This window comes from Formica exsecta, unplaced genomic scaffold, assembly GCF_003651465.1.
Source record: "Formica exsecta isolate Colony F162 unplaced genomic scaffold, ASM365146v1 scaffold1022, whole genome shotgun sequence".
NCBI classification, from domain to species: domain Eukaryota; kingdom Metazoa; phylum Arthropoda; class Insecta; order Hymenoptera; family Formicidae; genus Formica; species Formica exsecta.
Genome location: NW_021848362.1, coordinates 122,784 through 138,911, shown reverse-complemented (window position 1 = coordinate 138,911; position 16,128 = coordinate 122,784). Strand labels below are relative to the sequence as shown.

Here is a 16,128-nt window from a genome sequence, read left to right as displayed (position 1 = left end):
TCTTACAAAACTATAAATATACGGAGCGAGCAATCGAAAAATCGAAATTGCATATTTTGATATCATTTCTTTATCTTTCTATTAATCTTGCATCCTCCTCATTTATGTGAGTCTATTTTTTCATATCTCACATTCACAACCGTTCCATAAACTCATCTTATGTAAGATTAATCGCTTATCGAAGAAAGAATTAACGTAAGAAGAAAAATAAATGTATATAAATAAATGTTGCAAGAAAATTATTGCAAGTTATCAGAAACTTAAAAAAAAAAAGAAAAAAGAATAACATTAATTAAAATACTACGTTAAATAATGTTGTTCAGTCTGTGGCTAGAAATAATTTTGCTTATTATGAAGAAAAAAAAAAAAAAGAAAAAAAATAGATGACACAAATTTTTTAAAAACTTAAATCACGATCGTATTCTCCACGCTGTTGTATCGTTAAGGCCTTATCTTACTACTATCATTGTTATTATTTACCCTTAATATTATTGTTATTGTGTATTATAATAGATTAAGTCCATTTACTTGTCCAATATAGATAGAAGTGATGCGAGTTTGATATGACAATTGCGCCCGTAAAGTATTATAAACAACGAAAAACTTTAGTGCATCGTCCTATTTCCTAAACCTGTTAGCATAACAGAACTTTCCGTAAACTCGCACAAAGAACGCTTTAAGGACGGTTGAGTCAACGTCGGTTATTATTAAACCTTGTTCCGGCTTTTATCTATTTATGAATTTCCATCCGTTAATTGGGACGCAGTATTACTCTTTAACCGTTGTTATCAAGTCCTATTTCTCTGTTACAGCTATGATTACGATCTAAGAAAAGATAGACAATCACCTAATGAAACGTTAGTTAACCAAGGCTATTAGGTAACGGCGACGCTAATGTGTTCTCTTTCCCCTTAAAAAACTCTCGTCCTTCATGTCTAAAGTATCATACTAATATGTTAGTACTTGAATTTTACAAAAACAACAGAACGATCATCACGACAATCACATTAATAGTATTACATTAAGAGAGATTTATAACAAATTGAATCTATTATAAATCGATTATGATGAATAAGAAAAATATTTCGTCTTTGTAACGGTCGAATCTGACAATATTCCTTATCTCGATTTGTCTGTCCATCTCTACTATCACTCTCCCTTGCTATAATAAAAATAAAATTTAAATTTATTTTACTTTAAATTTATGTGCAATTATATTAGTGATTTTATTGAAACATGCCGAGAAACGAGCACGAAAAATTTGATCAAAATTTGGATTTGATGCAATGTCGTAATGATTATTATAATATATCCGAAACGTTCATACAATCGAAGCATTCATTCGTAATCATTCATGAATCTTCGTCTATCATTCAGATTTTCTCTGTTGTATTGATCCTTTCTGTCTACTATGTCATTCACACATTTAACTACCACTCTCCTAATGTGCACTATGAAACTCAAAACTTACATCTTATATACTTATTTCACGTTTAACAGTGTAGCAGAATAGCAAAAAAATAAAAATATACCCAACAAAAAAAAAAACAAAAAGGAAAAATAAATTGAAACTAAAAAGGGCTACTCGAAATTAATCTGTACCAAAATGATAAAGAAACTGTTAATAAAGAAATATACTGATAACTATCATTAGTCGGGCGGCTATTAAACGAATAGTCATTTGTCCAGCATCTCCGTGCTATGAAACAGCAAATTGTACGCGCCGCGACGTTTCCAATGTTGTTGCTAGAATGATTAGAGTTTGACGAGATAAAAACACGCGCGGAAACACTGGGTGTCTTGAGAGCAATGCGAAACGCGAGCTTTCAAAGCTGCTTTGAAAAGAGTTCTCGCAAAGAGTTATCAGACATCTTTTCTTGTTTCTTTTCAACGCGTCGATATTGAAGCACATCTCGTATGACAAAATCGCGAAGGGCAACTTCGCTCGTCCGCTTGTCGTATCGTCAGACTGAGAATGTACTTTCTCTTTCTGTGTGTTCCGATGTTGTATAGATAATATATGTATGTACGTACATAGGGCTCTCCTTGTGTTGAAAGTTTAGCGGTATACGATAATCTAAAATACAGTATTACTTACATTTTGTCACAGCGTATGATGGCGCGTGATGAGAGTTCCAGAGAACGCAATATACATATATAATGCATGTATCTCTATAGCGCGCGCGCACGCGCGCGCATACACACACCACATCGATCGCGACATCGCATCGATGCATCGCGTCGTAATCCCGCCGTGTGTATAGTCTACGGTTAAAGTCTGTATGCTGGATGTGTATCTTAGCGTAAAGAACGGATTACGGTATCCACTCGCGGGATAAAATCGAAAAAACCGTGTGTACGACCTGCACACGGTGTCACCATCATCATCTGTCGTTATCATCGTTATTATTTTTATTATTCCCGTTATCCTCTTGGCCGATGACTTATCGACGATGATTTCCTACCGTACCTGATTCTCTAGAAGCTGACGGCCGCTTCTCTTCTTGAACGATGGTGGTGGACGCGTTGTTAGTTTTTGGATATCAAGCCTGAACTTTCAGCATTATACGTAGTTGCCTCGAATAGTCGCTCGCGTTGTTCGATTGATGACAGCCATCCATCAGTCCAGTCACCGCGCTCATCCAATGGCTTGGCGGTTTGGGCACGCTCGCGGGCGATGGTGTTTCGGAGAACTTAGCGCCCGCGTAGAAGCTGTTGTTGGTCGGGCTGCTGCTTGGACTGCGCTGCTCACAGCGTTGCTGCTGTTGTTGCGGCGAGTTCCTCGGACTTTTGGATGACGAGCTATACGGGCTGCAGCTCTGCCGGCCGTCTTTGGTGTTTTTGGCGGCGTGGCGACTGTTCTTGTAGAGGAATGGCGATGATTTACTGTTGGAACGATGATGCTGATGGTGATGATTGTACTGGTATTGATACCCGACCTTTGGCGAGGCCTGTCGGTCCACCTTGGCATTGTCTAACTTGGGCGCGGAATTCGTCATGGCTCGGATGTTTGTCTTTTTTTCCTCGTCTTCGTATCCTCGTCACTCACCCTCCTCACGAGACCGACCAATCCGTCGGCCTACAACAGGAAAAGAGGTTTATCGAAACATACGACTTGCATTTTTTATATCCTCTGATTTTTTTTATTTATAACAGGGTGTCTACTCAAATCTTGTGAAAAAATTCCCTGAAAATTTTCTTATCTTCCAGGTATTTTTAATTAAAAATTCCAGGTAAAGAAAATATTTCAAAGAACTCTTTTAATACAACTTTCCAAAATAAAATTTTTTATTGTATGCGTTTTCTATTGCATTTCCTCTTTTACTTATACGAAGAAAAAACACAAAGCTTCTCAAGTTTCAAATGCTACATTTGCAAATGTACCGAAAACCGAAACTGGATAGCTTTTGTAAGATGAATATTTTTCATTTGCATAACATTTTCATTTTTATCACTAAAAATTATAATAAAGGTGTATACAGCATATATTCAATATTTTGTTAAGATATTAAATATATAAACAGAGACAGAATACCCGATTGCATTATTGCCCGATTTTATTACCCGATTATTAAGACATTGAAACAGAGACACAGATATACATGTATATTTATAATGCGATATGAAACGAAATAATCCATCATATTGTAAACTTTATTCATTTCGACATTGTAACGAGTTCTTCTATAAGACATAATTTCAGCGTAAAAATATTTGTACGCTGACGATTTGCGTGTTTACATAACAATGAAAAGCGTTGTAACGATCCTCGATAAGACGTGCATTTATCTCTACGTAAACATTATGGACTGCAGCGTTTTATCGCAACAAAAAATGTGTACTTACGCTTATTAATGTGTTTAGGTAAGGTGCAAAGATAAAAATGTAAAATTTATATTACAACTCTATTATTATATATCGTAATAAGATATTATTTGAAGTTGCTATCTAACAATTTGCGATATGCGCAATAATTATTATTTCGTATTTCGAATACTTATATATTTATGTGTCTTTAAAAAAAAGAACATTTTTCTCAAAGCATTGTGATGCGTTTAAGATACTCTTCTCATTTTAAGGATACACATCTGGATGGATACTCTTCATAAGGACGAAATCAATTTCATATTTATTAGTTTCATTGTTAATTATCATCATAAAATAGAATTACAGTAAATACATTTATAGGCAAGCATCCAAGAAACCCAAGGAAGATCCCGAATCATAATAGAACGTAAAAAAGAAAAAAAAAAAAGAAGAAAAAAAGGCAAAAGGAATATGAGTACATGCAAAAATTTAAATAAACACTATTTTGTTGCGTTTATAGTTAATATGAAGCTGTTCAAACTTTGTTATTTTTCATAAATCTCAATGTTGTGTGAAAAATTTTGGCATAAATAATTATCATAAAAATTATTCAATCGTCGATTCGTTGATTCTCTATTTACGCTCATTGAGAATTAAGGAAAGCACTATAAAACAATATTTACAAGAGACATGATGGCTACAAGTTAAACCAAAACTTTACACCCATTGAGATTTATAGAAAGAATACAAAGATATTCGTATTAATAAAATATTGTTTACGTTATCAAGACCGAGACCGTGCACACATACACACACAGACACAATATTTGTTCTTATCTTATATCTACGCTTTAGAATGACTCGTTCTTTGTTACTTATCTTATTTCTACGTTTTAAAATGAGCCGCCTCCCCCCCACCCCCACCCCCTCTTGAGGCATCGGTTTCCTGGACGCATTTCAAGATTATTCTCCAGCGATATAGTATATACCATTCGAGAAACTATTATAAACGAGAGTATAGTAGAAAGTAGGTGCGTTTCTCTCACCGTTAATTTTCGCGGATTGCCTCTCGGAGGCGATATCCCACGTTCCTCGGCGTCAGTGCTCAGCAAGTTTTCCAACTGCGCAATAATCACAGTAGTCAGGGTAAAGCAATGGTGGGAACGACGACGATGACGACGACGACGATGATGACGATGCGAAGGAATAATATGCGGCGGGGCACTCCGAAAACCTGTTAGCGCAATGCTACCTCGCTTCGTGTTCCTCTTCTCTCGCGGTCCTCCCAGTGCGCGTTCCTCGCAAATTCGACCACATCCGGTGACCGTTCGCCACCTTAGCGTCTCGTTCCTCCTGCCTCTTTCCCGTCGCTTTCGCGCGGCCTATTCTCTGACACAGAGAACGCGCGCGTTCCCCTCGCTCGCCGAGCACAACAACGGCTTCTCTCTATCGCAAAATGGCGGACGCGAGTTGTTTGGCTTCGCGGTGGGCAAGAATCCCTGGCGCTGCCAGATCCCAGTTGCAAATATGCCGAGCGCGTAGCACCCGTCCTACCGAATTCCACCTCGCTAAGCGAAGTCCCGTTTCTCGTTACAGACGTATGTTACACACGCCCTGTTACGTCTCCGGCTCTCTCCGTATGCTCGCCCTGTTTTTTTTTTCTTCGTCCTCTCATGCGCCGTGTCGATCTCGTTTAACCCGCTGATTCTCTCTTCTCTCCGAAATCGCACACACAAATAACAGTCACTGCAACCGAGGAAAAACCAAACTCGTGCTCTCGTATATATCTACAACTCCCTACGACGATCCTCTAACACTACCTCTCGCCTTCCGCTGTCTGCAGTTTTATAGATCTCCTACTCCTTTGCTCGCAACGGAAAGATGGGAGTCCCCACTACCGTCCAGCCAATCTGCGCATGTCATTCCCCACCGATGAACTTCCGTACAATTCCGTGTTTACTGACGATAGAAAGTGTGTGTGCGCGTCGTGTTTTTAAGCGAATTTAATATCGAAGAGCAAGCACATATATACGCAGCGCGAACAATATCTCATGTTGATCGATGATTTTCTTTTTTACGATTTCGAACCCAGCGGGGCAAAATGACACAGACGTTTTTTTCTTTTTTTTTCCATTGACATTACGACGTTCGTATACTATGAAACTCCTAAGTATCGCTAAATAATCGATATTGTTCATAATGATCGGTGGGAGACGCGTACAGATAGATTCACACCGGCATAGTATATGCAATAATTAGAGATTTTCTTTACATTATATTTATTTATAAAGTGAAGATAGGTGCATAAATATGTTACTACGAATGAAAATATTGTTGTGCGCATGATCAGGTTAGAACAGGCTCGTAGTTTTCTACGATAGGGTTCGTCCGTCCGTCCAGCCGTCCATCCGTCGTACGTGAAATGTCAAAATGGCGTCTTCTCAGGACGCTTGGTATCTCTCGTTGCTGGGTTTGGCCGAGAACTTTCGCACGTCAAATCCACCAAATGTCAAATCGTGCATTCAGTGTCTACAGGCAGTTTTCCACTTCAAGCCACCGCCGCGCGTCGAGGCGCGCACTCATCTTCAGCTTGGCAACATCCTGCTCACGCACACGAAAAACATCGATTTGGCGCGATCTCACTTAGATCAAGCGGTTAGTCGTTATTTCGTTCGCACGATTGTGCGTCGAGATCGATGTGTTAATTTCTGTCATTTTCCTGTTTCATTCCTCTCTCCTAATTCAAACGACTCCTCGACTCCCAGACATTGTTTCTCTTTCGTTCTAACCTCTCCTTGCACTGTCGATAACATAACAAATATATATGTATAAGTGACTTGGAACCAGATCGATTGTACATTAATCAGCGTTAATTAGAACTGTCATCTCGAATTTACTAATGATTCTCGTTTATTCTCATTAGTGGCGACTGAGTCAGAACATAAATACGTTCGACGATGTGAAGTTTGAGGCAGCCAGTGTGGTTGCGGAACTGTACGAACAACAACAACAGCCAAATCTAAGTAAACCGATATTAAGGAAGGCGATAGAATTATCTCAGCACAATGTTTACTGGCATTGCAGGCTTATCTTTCAACTCGCAGTAAATTCAACAAAGATTATTTTGCATTTCTGGAAATAGTGTCTAGAAGTAGTGTTTCTAGAAAATGGTAATTTATGATTTATAGCAAATTCATGCCTCGGAGAAGGACTTTGTCGCAGCGAGCAGTCTACTTGCAGTGGGCGTGGATTATTCTCACATAAGCAACGCCAGTTACACCAGAGTACTCTTTCTTCTATCCCGGTGCATGCTCCTTTTAATAGACAAAAAATTCACAGAGGTTCATCCTCTTTTAAATTCAGCGGGACATCATGTAGAAAATTGGCAAGGTAGTCCACATCAAAAGGAATATCTGAAAGTCTACTTTTTAGTTCTCCAAGTATGTCACTACCTCATGGCAGGTCAGGTACGAATATACTTATGAGTATTATAATCTGTATATAGTAAATATAATATGTGACTATTATTTATAATGATATATTTGATTTTCTTATATGTTTTCAAATTAGGTGAAAAGTGTGAAACCTTGTTTAAAACAATTGCAACAAAGTATACAGACTATAATGTCTCCTAGTTGGCCGACTGATGACGTAGTTACAGGTTCCAACATAGGAGATATGTTTATATGGATGCCAAAAGATCATCTATATGTTTTGGTTTATTTAGTAACTGTCATGCATTCTATGCAAGCTGGATATATGGATAAAGCTCAGAAATATACCGATAAAGCCCTTACTCAAATTGAAAAACTGAAAAGTAAATATGCATTATATCTTTTGTTCCCTTGTATCAATTTAATGCTTGGCTTAAAAAAGTAAAAATTTTTATTATCTTACAGTTGTCGATAATAAGCCCATCTTGTCTGTATTTCAATTAATGCTTTTGGAGCATATAGTTATGTGTCGGCTTGTTATGGGAAATAAAAGCGTGGCTCTCGCGGAAATTTCTCAAGCTTGTCAACTTTGCAGGCGACAGCCTAGATTACTTCAAGGCCATAGACCGCAATTACATGCATTACTAGGTTTATATGCAATGTCTATGAATTGTATGGAAGCTGCAGAGGCTCAATTTACTGCTGCACTCAGAGTAAGAAAAAACTATGTGTTATCTATCTTTAATAAATTGTACAAGTTGATTTGTAAGGTCTTATTGTACTTAAAACTAATACTTTTCTTATATTTTTTTATTTTTATTGTTTTGGTTGCTGTGACAGATTGGACAACTTAATTTTAAATTAAGTTAATAAAGTATCTATATCTATATCAAATGCCACATTGTAAAAGAGATTATTTTATTTTCATTTCAGACATCACAAGAGAGGGAACTTTGGACATTCGCGAATTTGAATTTAGCAATAGTATATCTCAGAACAAAAAGAGACGCCGAACTAGGAGCATTATTAGAAAGGATAAATCCAGAATCTTTACCATCACATTCTCATTCCTTGAGGGCAGCTGCATATTATGTACAAGGACTCCAAGCCTTCTTTGGTGCTAGATACAATGAAGCAAAGTAAAATCTTTTTCTACATTTATTTTCATATCTTATAGATAATATATATAAAAATTTAATTTCTTGAAAAGTAGAGAAATGTAGATAAAACAATCTGGAGCAATATGTAAAACAATTTATGCATTAATATGTAAATATGATTTTTAGACGGTATCTTAGAGAAACATTAAAAATGGCAAATTCGGAAGACTTGAATAGACTCACTTCGTGTAGTCTTGTGCTTTTGGGACACATATTTCTTTCATTGGGAAATAGTAGAGAATCAATGAATATGGTTACACCTGCGATGCAATTAGCTTCTAAAATACCTGATGTACATGTACAATTGTGGGCTACTGCCATTCTTAAAGGTATGTATTTACATGTTTTGTGCATTGAAACAATTCAATCTTCTTCGATTAGTTATATACACATAATTGGTGTTACAGATTTGTATAGAATTTGCGGTGATCCTACTCGTGAAAGCGAAGCGTATCAAATGCATTGTACATTTTCCCAAACTCTTTTGAAGGACCATTTTCAGAGTACTCAAATGAGTGAGCATTCGCTTATTCATTGGACAGACGGTCCGGTGCCTGCGTTACCAACCAATCCACCACCGTCTACATCGCAAGCAATTCTCTAATAACATAAAAAAATATTTAAGTGTGTTTATTTACTTAAACTGTCCAGATTATCTGCTGAAGCCGTATATATTTGTATTACTTATTTATTGGGTTGTAAAGTGTGAAATTTGTTTCAGCATCATTCAATTTCAGATATTAAGATAATTATAATGAGTAATTTCAAAACATCAGATTTAATTGTGAATGATGAAGAAATGAAAGGATTATTGGATATTTGTGATATAATATCCATTTTTTTAAATACGATCTTTGCAAGAACATGGGGCAACTAGTTATAGCTGCAGAACTTGTGTGATAGTGTTTATAATAGTATTTCAGTTATCAAAATTATATGGCAGGGACTGATTATTACATTTAGATCATTGATATATTTTGTTTACTTCAAGTTTATATAATTTAATTTTTACATTACATTTTTTTTTATGGATTTATACTCTCTATAAGAGAGGGATACAAGTGATGATTATCAACATATGGATCAGATGCGTTTTTAAAATTATATGACTCGTTCTGCCGCACAATGTGTTTAAATAAGATTTGTACTGCATATATAAAAAGTATAGCTCATACAAAAATATAGAATAAAAACTTTTATTTTTGTTTAAAAGTTTCATCAATTTCAGATTTTCTCTGTATACTGTCAATCTACTGTGTTTAGCACGTTAGAATTGTAGCAAATAAAGATTAATATGTTAAGTTTTTAAATTTAAATTTATAATTACGATATCATAAAAATGAAAATCTTGCTGGAAGAAACACAATTAACTTTTAAATTCTTGCGAGTAAAGGAGATGGGGAACAAATATCAAAATTTAGATTAATTTTGTATATATTGGATTATAATTTATAGGTATAAAAGGGAGATGAAACTAAGTTAAACTTTCAGATTTGATAGATTATTTGAATGAATTATTAAAATGATTTTACTGGTTCTTTTTACATTTTCTTTTTTTAATGACCAAAGTAAACATTAATATAATTTGGCTGTGGACACAACAGAATAACAGTACGTTTATTAAATGACATAATAGAGAATGATAGGTACAAAAACTTGCAAATTGATGAAGCAATTTTTTTACCTATTATACATCTAAGATGTTTCAGTATATGTATTTTATTAAAATTATATATATAGTACGAATATGTAATAAAAATGTAATTGTTATTAGTATTAGTTACAGTAAATAAAAAAAGGGGCCTTAGAAAAAAATGTAACTTAAACGGCAAAGAATTTTTGCTTAAAATTCTTTGCTTTGTTTAAATTACTCAGAACATATTTTGTACATATTTTTAAAAGTAAAAAAATACATATGCAAATCCAATGGAAAAAAGAATGTAATAAAAATACAACTTTCTTTATTAAATATTTCACTGTTGTCACGACATAAAGACAGTACAAATCTCATGTTTTGTAGTTTGTTTCTTTATATATTAAGATTAAGCACTATATTAATAATGTATAGATGGTGCTACTGTTCAGATCATTTATATAATTAGAGTCCCTGAGATGTTATATATTACTTTCTTTTGGACAAAATAAAGGATATAGACATCAGTCTATAATGGGGAGATCTTTTTTGACAAAATAAAGAAATAAAATTTTGCACATTGCATACAAGTTTAATTATATGTACACTTGTCTCTTCTTATTATATAATATTAAAAAAAAAACTATCAAAATTGTTTGATTACTCGTTATTTTCTTACACAATTATGTACAATAAACTGAATATTATTCGATTTTATATTACATTATTTACAAAAATATTAGACATTAAAAAAAAAAATTTTATATGATTATAAAATCTTAGATAAAATAGAAAAAAACATTTTTAAAGTATATATCATATTTTCCTCAATTGTATAGTTTCTCTTATATTTAACAAATTGAAACATTTGATTTATTATATTAGAATATTAGATGTATCCCTTTTTTTATTTACATGTCCCCCAAAGTAAGAAGAATTGGTGTAATAAGAAATATCTTGACTAAATGTGATTTTATTTTATCAACCACATTTTTGGACATATAATTTTTCTATTACTTAATTATATATATCAATTATCTTATAATTTTTAAATTGTTTATACATTTATTATACACGCATAACTATCGACGTCACAGATATTGTATTTTATTTCCTGTACCAAATTTGTGAGGTTTGCATACGCTTTATCTTTTTCTGTAACTGTAGGATACCATATAATAATGCTTCAGCTGTTGGGGGACAACCTGCAATATTAAAGTTTTTAAAATAATAGTAAATAAATAAATAAAATAAATAGGAGCTGTGATCAATACAACTAAGTAAATAGATATAAGTTTACCAGGTACGTAAATGTCCACAGGTATAATTCTATCACAACCTCTGACCACAGAATAACTATAATGATAATATCCGCCTCCATTCGCGCAACTTCCCATCGAAATAACCCATCGTGGTTCAGGCATTTGATCATAGATCTTTCTCAAGGCAGGCGCCATTTTATTCGTTAGAGTACCAGCGACTATAACAACATCTGACTGTCGAGGAGAAGCACGGAATACAACGCCGAACCTGTCCATGTCATATCTAGGCGCTGCAATATGCATCATCTCTACAGCACAGCAGGCTAAACCAAAAGTCATTGGCCATATTGATCCCTTGCGACCCCAATTTAACAGATCGTCTACTCTAGCTAAGGCATACTCTGCCATATTATTGGGTCGAAACGGACTATAAGGCTCGACTTTAGATTTCTCTGGCAACGGAGTCTTTGCTTCCTGCACAGATGACTCTGTAGCCATATTTTTAGTCTGAATCTTTGCGGTAGCAGCCACGCATCCTGATGATGCTACATTGTTGCGCACTAGGGACAGTAATCCCTGTGGGACGTTATCTGTAAAAAAGAATCAAAGGAAAATAAAAAAAGATCAGTGTATCACTACATGTTTACATACTAAATTTGAGTTAGCTGCGTTTGTGGAATTTTATAAAAGTATTTTGAGAAAATGAATCATAACTATGTAAATAAACAAATACGCAGTAAGTTTTATGACATATGTCAGAATGTAATCTTATGCAATAACACGGTACTAAAAAGAAAAGTGTTTGAAAATTGAAATTTACTTCAAAATTATCAGTCATTCATCATCTAAATCAACGTAGCATTTTGTTCAATATAAGATTAAATACACATTACATATGCTTAATAATGCATGAGAATAGAATGTAAAAATATTTAATTGATAAGTATTTATATAATTTAAAGTAAAAAACTCACGTGTAACAGAACGAAACATTTTCGACTTCACGTCACGGAGACGTTCACTGTTCGCTACATCGCAATTGATATGCGAGCGCATGCGTTAATTACGATTAATACGTTTGTCATCCCGCCAATCGGAACAAAGAGATCAGTGCATTCCTTCTTTCTGATTGGTCAAGTTCAATGCATTCCCGATGCGATCGTGCGATATAGGCTGGTATTCATAGTCAGTTCTTAGGGTGCAAACCCATGCAGCGGAATAGCGTAACGCGGAACGAAAGCGGAACCAATCACGAACGTTCCGCAATTTCGTTCCGTTTTCAGTAGTTTCTAGCGGAATAGGTTTCGCAGATTGCGTAATGTACATACACATCTATACATATACACATGGTAGTAAAAGTTAACTTCAAAATTTTCCTTTATCTCGCAAAAATAAGAAATAACTTGTAATAATTAATAATTTATCTCTGTTTCTGTACTGACCACGTTGCTCTAAAGTGACGTGATTGAGAAACTCGCCGTGCACTAGCGCCCTATGGAAGAATATTGCCAGAGCGGTAAGAAGTCGAAGTAAGTGCTAGCCGCATCATATACACGGGACGAAAACTGCGGAAAAAAATATGTTTTAGTATGGTATGTTTAATATAAAATAATACAATGAATTCATATAATATACATATCATATATGTAATACGATGTGAAACTTGTATAGATACGGATGATATATATTTGATATCTTTGAAACATGCGTATTGGATTCGTTCATTCCCGCGTTATCTCCTTGTGAGTTGCGAGAAAGGAAGACTTAAATCAAATTGAAAAATTTGTTGAAAATATATTTCGAAACTTTCTTGAACCTTTGCGCATTTGGAAAATCTATTTTTACTGTTTTTATTACATCTAAATAATTACACATGTGTAATATAATATAATTATATCTAAAATAATTACATATAAATATTGGACTAGCCCATTTCTGCGTACTTTTCATACGATAAAGAAATTCGAGACTAAATAAAATTGAAAAATTTGTTGCAAATATATTTGAAACTTTCTTGGATCTTCGCGCATTTAAAAATTTTCAATGTTTCCATCATATTTAAACAATTACATGTGTAATATAATATAACGTAGATTTGCGCGGATGATATATTTGATATACTCGAAGCATATAAATATTGGACTCGTCTACTTCCGCGTACTTTTCGTACGAGAAAGGAATTTAAGACTAAATAAAGTTGAAAAATTTATTGCAAATATATTTGAAACTTTCTTGGATCTTCGCGCATTAAAAAATTTTCAATGTTTCCATCATATTTAAACAATTACATGTATATATAATATAACGTATATAGATTTGCGTGGATGATATATTTGATATACTCGAAGCATATAAATATTGGACTCGTCCATTTCCGCGTATTTTTCATAAGAGAAAGGAATTTAAGACTAAAAAAAATTGAAAAATTTGTTGGAAATATATATTTAAAACTGTCGGATCTTTGCGCATTTGAAAAAACTATTTTCAATGTTTCCATCATATTTAAACAATTACACGTGTAATATAACGTAGATTTGCGCGGATGATATATTTGATATACTCGAAACATGTAAATATTGGACTCGTCCATTTCCGCGTACTTTTCGTACGAGAAAGGAATTTAAGACTAAATAAAATTGGAAAATTTGTTAAAGATATATTTGAAACTTTTTTGGATTTTCGCGCATTTAAAAAACCATTTTCAATGTTCCCATGATATTTAAACAATTACATGTGTAATATAATATAACGTAGATTTGCGCGGATGATATATATTCGATATATTTAAAGCATAAATATTAGACTCGTCCATTTTCGCGCGCGTTCTTTTCCTACGAAAAAATGATTAAGATTAAATAAAAATAAGAAATTTGTTGAAAATATATTTGAAACTTTCTTGAATCCTTTCGTGCATTAAAAAAAAATATTTTTATTTTTTTCACATTGCATCCAAATAATAAAACTTTTCTTCTTTATATACATTATTTTTTTAACAGAAGGAAAGGAAAATTGTGCTTTCTCGCGATGGTTTTTGTAGAATATTTTTTTATTGGCTCAATTTTCCCGTTTTATACAAAACATCTAACAAACACAGATGCTTCCGGCTGAATTTACTTCGACCTGCCTTTACGAAAGCGGCTAATCTATCGATTTCGCATCTAATGCACTCGTGGGTCTCGCAAATTTCCGAAGGATACGCTAAATACAATGCGATTATCGGTTTGCGTCAACGGTGCTCAATGTGGATGCCTCTAATAGTTAATCTAAGGCTAACAATATATTCGTAGATGTAATAAAATGTGATATATGTATCTGTGTATATGTATGTATGTATTTGTATGTTTTTTCTTGTGTGTGTGTGTGTGTGTGTGTGTGTGTGTGTGTGTGATATTTAACAACTCTGCGCTAAAGTTTAGCCGCGGACGGGGATGTGTGGCTAGGCCATGGTAACCGATTTTACAATCTGCGTAACATTTTTCACTATATACAAAAACGGTTTCTAGATCAATTCATTTATCTTTTTCTTTTTTCGAACAGGACGAAGGACAGCTTTGTGTGTGCCATTGGGCTCTATCTCATCGTCAATAAGTATCGCGCGATCGCGAACTCGTCCTGCATCTGCAGTGCATCCACGTGTCCGATCTTGGAAGGACGATCTTATTGAGGATACGAAACGACGTGAGAGGCGGCGATGGTGACGCAAATGGTCTCGACAACATGATATGCCTTCGTAGAGATCTATTCAGCAAAAGGTTTGTCAACCGATTAATGCCTAGAATTTTTATAGATTAATTAACAACTTATTATATATTTATTATATATATATACCGCAACAACAACAAAGTTTCCTCCTCCATTTTCGTTGAATTTCATGCCCTGATGCTTGCTATTCAGCAAGTAACTGGATATTTTACAATCTTCTCGACTGTTTCTCTAAGAGAATCTCGCGGTTGTTGAGAGCATCTTGGTTCTCTCCTTTTTTCGCGATGATCAGATCGCGTGCGACTATGCCATCCGGATTCCATTATGGAGCGGTTGAGGATAATTCAATTTTGGCGTAGAATGCTGACGATACGAACGGAACATTTCTTTTGCTCTTTTTTTTTATGGTTCGATATATCTACGTCTCGCTATTTAAACTAGAAAAATATGCCATTTACTAAGGCATTGAATCGACGCGAAATTAAAATTATCGCGATGGATACATTCGAAAGTGCGTTTTGAAAAGAATTTATAATATAAAAATTGTACAACTTGTTGCAGACCAAGCCGTCGATGTGTTTTGACAAATTATTTATGATTAATTATCTAAAATCTTCATAACGATTTAATCAAAGTCTTTAAAATCAATAAAAACTTATATTTTCATTTATTTATTGAAGAAATAATAGTTCAGTTATACAATCTCTTTTCGTTCTGAAAATGATATTATTAAAGTTTTGAAATTGGCAAAAGTTATATTCTCATTTTTCCATTTAAAGACCAATATAATCTCTGTAATTTTTCATTTTATAAAATTATTCGTCCAAATTAGCGAAATTTGTATTTTTATTCCTTCTTCTCTTTTCGTAATCATTTGTAATATCTTTTAAAGAATTTAAAGCAACACAAATGGTTTTTGAGAATTTTTAGCGCTCTCATTATGGAATACTTTCATAAATCCTTTAAAAATATCCCGTATCTGTTTGTCTGTTTCATTTTGAAACCGAACCGAGCCGCGGTTCGATGCCCTGAGCTTAGGGAACGGTATATCGGAAGTATCTTCTAAATGAAATGTCTAAGATCTTGTGTCTGTGATGATTCATAAATTGTGCGCCTTTTCTTTCTTCCGA

The 16,128-nt window shown here is 34.2% G+C and overlaps 3 protein-coding genes and 1 long non-coding RNA gene across 4 annotated transcripts; 1 reads left to right on the top strand and 3 right to left on the bottom strand.

Moving 5' to 3' along the window:
* Positions 1-357: 357 nt before the first annotated feature.
* On the bottom strand, positions 358-6,179 carry LOC115232886 (proline-rich nuclear receptor coactivator 2 B-like). The gene is made up of 2 exons (XM_029803037.1): positions 4,854-6,179; positions 358-3,079 (listed from the first exon to the last, which is right to left on the bottom strand). The coding sequence occupies exon 2, from the start codon at positions 2,997-2,999 to the stop codon at positions 2,544-2,546; it is 456 nt and encodes a 151-aa protein (XP_029658897.1). The 5' UTR covers positions 3,000-3,079; positions 4,854-6,179; the 3' UTR covers positions 358-2,543.
* Positions 6,180-6,237: 58 nt separating this feature from the next.
* On the top strand, positions 6,238-9,613 carry LOC115232862 (MAU2 chromatid cohesion factor homolog). Its single transcript, XM_029803010.1, has 8 exons — positions 6,238-6,462; positions 6,731-6,910; positions 6,996-7,274; positions 7,378-7,624; positions 7,707-7,954; positions 8,175-8,380; positions 8,528-8,730; positions 8,809-9,613. Exons 1-8 carry the CDS (start codon positions 6,238-6,240, stop codon positions 9,003-9,005), a joined length of 1,785 nt encoding a protein of 594 aa, XP_029658870.1. The 3' UTR covers positions 9,006-9,613.
* A 1,376-nt stretch (positions 9,614-10,989) lies between these two features.
* On the bottom strand, positions 10,990-12,388 carry LOC115232880 (NADH-quinone oxidoreductase subunit B 2-like). The gene is made up of 3 exons (XM_029803032.1): positions 12,271-12,388; positions 11,335-11,886; positions 10,990-11,239 (listed from the first exon to the last, which is right to left on the bottom strand). The coding sequence occupies exons 1-3, from the start codon at positions 12,350-12,352 to the stop codon at positions 11,142-11,144; spliced, it is 732 nt and encodes a 243-aa protein (XP_029658892.1). The 5' UTR covers positions 12,353-12,388; the 3' UTR covers positions 10,990-11,141.
* A 1,936-nt stretch (positions 12,389-14,324) lies between these two features.
* On the bottom strand, positions 14,325-16,121 carry LOC115232964. Its single transcript, XR_003883703.1, has 2 exons — positions 15,125-16,121; positions 14,325-15,034 (listed from the first exon to the last, which is right to left on the bottom strand). It is a non-coding gene; the product is annotated as an uncharacterized LOC115232964 (long non-coding RNA).
* Between the last annotated feature and the right edge of the window lie 7 nt (positions 16,122-16,128).

Coding starts and splice junctions, on each gene's coding strand:
- LOC115232886 (XM_029803037.1), bottom strand. CDS start 2,999: ATGACGAATTCCGCGCCCAAGTTAGACAATGCCAAGGTGGACCGACAG.
- LOC115232862 (XM_029803010.1), top strand. CDS start 6,238: ATGGCGTCTTCTCAGGACGCTTGGTATCTCTCGTTGCTGGGTTTGGCC. Junction 7,275..7,377: donor ACTACCTCATGGCAGGTCAG/GTACGAATATAC, acceptor TTTTCAAATTAG/GTGAAAAGTGTGAAACCTTG. Junction 8,731..8,808: donor GGCTACTGCCATTCTTAAAG/GTATGTATTTAC, acceptor TTGGTGTTACAG/ATTTGTATAGAATTTGCGGT.
- LOC115232880 (XM_029803032.1), bottom strand. CDS start 12,352: ATGCGCTCGCATATCAATTGCGATGTAGCGAACAGTGAACGTCTCCGT. Junction 11,887..12,270: donor AATGTTTCGTTCTGTTACAC/GTGAGTTTTTTA, acceptor TCTTTTTTACAG/ATAACGTCCCACAGGGATTA. Junction 11,240..11,334: donor TGTGGACATTTACGTACCTG/GTAAACTTATAT, acceptor TTAATATTGCAG/GTTGTCCCCCAACAGCTGAA.